General features: G+C 48.3%; 1 protein-coding gene across 1 annotated transcript in view; it reads left to right on the forward strand.

Annotated features, from left to right (window-relative positions):
- ptprnb (protein tyrosine phosphatase receptor type Nb) overlaps positions 1 to 4314 on the forward strand; it is a 25149-nt gene extending 20835 nt beyond the window's left edge. Inside the window, exons 14-23 of the mRNA XM_037973875.1 lie at positions 323 to 470; positions 655 to 728; positions 832 to 909; positions 1000 to 1119; positions 1477 to 1643; positions 2143 to 2196; positions 2304 to 2368; positions 2455 to 2528; positions 3922 to 4060; positions 4173 to 4314. Of these exons, the coding sequence (XP_037829803.1) occupies positions 323 to 470; positions 655 to 728; positions 832 to 909; positions 1000 to 1119; positions 1477 to 1643; positions 2143 to 2196; positions 2304 to 2368; positions 2455 to 2528; positions 3922 to 3993 (852 nt within the window). The 3' untranslated portion in view covers positions 3994 to 4060; positions 4173 to 4314. The remainder of the gene's footprint in view (positions 1 to 322; positions 471 to 654; positions 729 to 831; positions 910 to 999; positions 1120 to 1476; positions 1644 to 2142; positions 2197 to 2303; positions 2369 to 2454; positions 2529 to 3921; positions 4061 to 4172) is intronic.
- The last annotated feature ends 309 nt before the right edge of the window (positions 4315 to 4623 follow it).

Raw genomic sequence — 4623 nt, forward strand, 5'->3', positions numbered from 1 at the left:
ACAGGTCACATGATCCTGGTAACTGGATTATTATTACAGGTCACATGATCCTGGTAACTGGATTATTGTTACAGGTCACATGATCCTGGTAACTGGATTATTATTACAGGTCACATGATCCTGGTAACTGGGATTAACTGGGATAATTAGTAGTTCTGTTAAAAGGCCAGATTTTGTTCTTTTAGTCAGCCTTTATCTGCTGTGATGAGGTCACCAGATGAAAACAGACGGAGGTCACCTGACTTTATAAACTTTGTGTTTGCGGAGTGTTACTGGTTTGGTTTTGAGCTTGATCTGTGTTCCTGTGTTCCTCGTGACTAAGGCCTACATGGAGGACCACCTGAGGAACAAGGACCGTCTGCTGAAGGAGTGGGAGGCTCTGTGCTCCTACCAGGCCGAGCCCAGCTCCGTGTCCGTGGCTCAGAGCGACGCCAATGCCAAGAAGAACCGCTGCCCCGACTCGGTTCCCTGTGAGTCTGACCCGCTCAGTTAAACCCACAACTGGACCCTGAATGGGTAGTTTATTTAAATTTGCTCACATTTGGTCTCATTCTGTTTGAGGTGAAATCCTTTAGTCTGATGAAGGTTTAAACCCACCGGGCCCAGGCAGCAGAACCAGAACCGACCGGCTGAAATGTTTGTGTTTGTCTGCAGATGACCACTCCAGGGTGAAGCTGAATGCTGACATTAACCCCTCCCGCTCCGACTACATCAACGCCAGCACCATTGTGAGTCCCTCCTCCTCCTCCCGTGGTTTCCGTGGCAACATGAGAAAAGTAGAAGAAGAACGTGGTAGATGGAAGTTTAACTCTGAGGCTCCTCTGCCCGCAGATCGAGCACGACCCCCGGATGCCAGCTTACATCGCCACCCAGGGCCCGCTGTCCCACACCATCTCTGACTTCTGGCAGGTCAGTGGGGTCCTGGTCCTGGTTCTGGTCCTGGTCCTGGTCCTGGTCCAGCTGTTTGTGGCTCGTGGTGACCTTCTCGTTGTTGTGCAGATGGTGTGGGAGAACGGCTGCACCGTCATCGTGATGATGAGTGCTCTGGTGGAGGATGGAGAGAAACAGTGCGACCGCTACTGGCCCGATGAAGGCTCGTCCCTCTACCACATCTACGAGGTGTGTCTGTTAGCAAAATATCTCCTTCACCAAGCCCTCAGAAAGTGATCATTGGATGGACCTCTACAGCTGATTCACTTTTGGAATCAACCTGATTCAAGATGGCTGCCACAGCCAACTGACCTTAGAAGCACAAAAATGGCTACAACTCATTTTTACAGATATTAAGGTGAAACTTGGTGTGGTGGTAGCTGAGAGTCATGCTAACAGATTTTTTTACTTTTTAATCTGATTTCTGCCGGCCCTCTCAGGATCGAACATGTGGTGTGTCCCGACCCCCGGTGGGGTGGGGACCCCGGCTTTGGGAACCTCTGGACTCGGTCTGCAGATGAGATGATGATTGTTTTTGATCCTCAGGTGAACCTGGTGTCGGAGCACATCTGGTGCAACGACTTCCTGGTGCGCAGTTTCTACCTGAAGAACGTGCAGACGCAGGAGACGCGCACACTCACGCAGTTCCACTTCCTCAGCTGGCCGGTGCAGGGCATCCCCACCTCCACGCGCCCCCTGCTGGACTTCCGCAGGTACTGCAGCCGCGCTGCAGGAGTTTAAATGTTCCCAGAATTAAAGACAAAGATTTAAAACAGAGTTCAGAAACAACCAGATGTTTCTGTTGTACTGTGAGAGGGACAACACCCCAAACTGAGACACTGTCCCCGTAGGGACAGATGGGTCACGGAGGGACAGATGGGGACAGCAGCATGTAAAGGTTTAGCTCTGAGTTGTAATCAGTTTTATTATGAAACTTTATTTCCTTTTTATGAAGATTAAATGGTGAAAATAATGATTAAATATTCTCAACAGTTTCCAGAGAATTAAAACTTTAATCAGAACAAACTCACAGAAAACTTCAGATGTTTTTAAAGCTTGTTGAACAGTTTTTAGCCCTGGCCTGGAGAAAGACGTGTCTTAAAGAAAGATTTAAACTTCCTGGTTTTCATCACACGTCTGCTGCAGGGAGTTTATTGTAAATAAGTGTTTATTTTTGTTTACTGGAGCCTGTTTTGTGTTCCTGCTCCTCAGGAAGGTGAATAAATGTTACCGAGGCCGCTCCTGCCCCATCATCGTGCACTGCAGGTAAAACCTCACCCCCCCAGTCTGAATCACTGCAGTACCTCATGTGACCACTTGGTGGCAGCCTTTACTACCACACATGATGGAGCTTTCTGTCTCTGTTTCCTTAGCGACGGGACGGGACGGACTGGGACCTACATCCTGATCGACATGGTTCTGAACCGTATGGCTAAAGGTAAATCTGTGAGGTCCAGATCAATCTGTCCCACCCGTCTGTGGCGGTCTTTCAGGAGAACCTTCCTGTGATCCGTTGTCCTCCAGGGGTGAAGGAGATCGACATCGCTGCGACTCTGGAGCATGTCCGAGACCAGCGGCCCGGGATGGTGCGCACCAAGGTGGGTCCGGACCGTCGGAACCAGCAGAAAGTTTTTAAATCAGAGTGATCCAAATGTTTGTTGTTGTGTTTTTACTCAAAGCAGAGCAGGTCAAAGGTCAAAGGTCAGACTCACCTGTTCCAGAAACAGCAGCTCACAGCATTCACACAACCAAGAAATACTGACAGGCCGAGGAGATGATGAGTGGAGGATGAAGATGATGACAGTAAGAAGTATAGAGTACTAGAGTGGAAGACAACAGTGAGAGGTGCAGTCAAGTAGAGTAGATGACAAGAATATGTAGAGTAGTAGAAAAGACTAATAGAAAATGAGAATTAGTCTTTTACTGTAATATAGTTTAGTACTATAATAGAAGTATTATAGAAGATTAGTCTACTGTAGTAGAGTAGTAGATATCTAGTAGCAGAACAAAACACTAGAAGAGAGCTAAACAGTAGTGTAGTATATACTATAGTAGTATAATACAACTGGTCTTCCTCTATTATAATACTATATTACACTATTATAGTATATATAGTAAATACTATATTACTATACTAGTATTCTATTCTACTGCAGTAGACAACTAATCTTCTTCTATTATAGTACTAAACTATATTACAGTTAAAGACTAATTCTCATTTTCTATTAGTCTTTTCTACACCTCTCACTGTTGTCTCAATACTTCTTACTGTCATCATCTACTACTACTGCACTTCAACTATCAGTTGTCATCTTCTTCATCCTCCACTCATCATCTCCTCAGCCTGTCAGTAAAACCCTCGTTCGTTCTCCTCTCAGAGCTCCATAAGCCCCTGTTGTCACACCTGGGGGTCTCATAACCCCCTGTTTTCATGTGTCAGAAACCCCACGGGGGAGGAGCCCCCGAAACCCCCCCCTTCCACACGAGCTGGGTGGATCCAGGTACCGGCAGCAGGCAGGACTCGAACCAGTTGCTGCACCGCTGGCGCCTTACGAACGCGAACGGCCACACCGCACCACCGGCACCCTTCACACCGGGGACTGTTCTCGTGGCGCATTTATCTCCTGTCTTTTCTGTTCTGGACTTTAAACTTGGTGAAGGGGGACACTTTCAAAAGGCCGACGCAGCAGCAGGAGTTGAACCCTCAACCGGCTCCTCTCCAGCCTGAGACGTCCACACAGACACCTGGACAGAGTTCCTTCAGGTTTTTTTACTCTTTAGATGATTGACGGCTGTGAAAAACTGCAGAAACCTCCAGAACGGACTCTGAGCAGATATTTCAGCAGCTCCTGTTTCTTTTACCTTAAAAGTCTGTCTTCCAGGATTTGAACCCGCAGCCTCTGAGTGTCAGAGCGGCCTCCTTCCAGCCTGCACCAACACCTCAGAGACGATGCTGATGGAAATGATTTTCTTGTCTCGTCTCGTCTCCAGGACCAGTTTGAGTTTGCGCTGACCGCAGTGGCTGAGGAGGTGAACGCCATCCTCAAAGCTCTGCCCCAGTGAGACCAGAACCAGGCGGGCCGTCCCCTGACCAGATGCTTTCAGACCAAGTCAGAAACCAACACATGAGGTTAGAGCCGATGTGTTCAGGGACCTGTGAATCCATTCTCCAAGCTGCATGTGAACACACCACAGATCCCCGTGAGGCTGAAGTTTGTGCTTTTTGTTTTGGACTCATTTAGGAAGTTAAAGTCCAACGGATCCACCCTCTAACTGAAGCTGCGGGACAAAGAAAAGACAAATCTGAACTGTCCTCCTGTGTGCCATTTAGATCATTTCTGTCGTTTACCACAAGCAAGATAAAAGAATAAAAAAATTAAAGCTTTTTGTTTCTGTGAGACCTTCAAATAAAATCTTTTGTGTCTGAGTGCTGCAACAAGTCTGTGCCTTCCTGTGATGATTGGTCAAACTTTCAGATGTGTCCCTGCTCAGATCAGGTCAGGATGGTGGCCCCCCCAGAACCAGGACCGGGCACTCCTGGGTTAGCAGAGGTTAGCACTAGGAGCACAGCAGCAGAAACTACAAACATGTCTGACAGCAGTAACACCGCTCCAACCTTTGTCCCCTCATAGCGTGGACCTAGGGCCTTTACCTGCCCCCCCCCCCCCCCCCCCCCCCCCCCCCCCCCCCCCC

Source organism: Kryptolebias marmoratus, linkage group LG23 (assembly GCF_001649575.2).
Source record: "Kryptolebias marmoratus isolate JLee-2015 linkage group LG23, ASM164957v2, whole genome shotgun sequence".
Classification (NCBI taxonomy): Eukaryota; Metazoa; Chordata; class Actinopteri; order Cyprinodontiformes; family Rivulidae; genus Kryptolebias; species Kryptolebias marmoratus.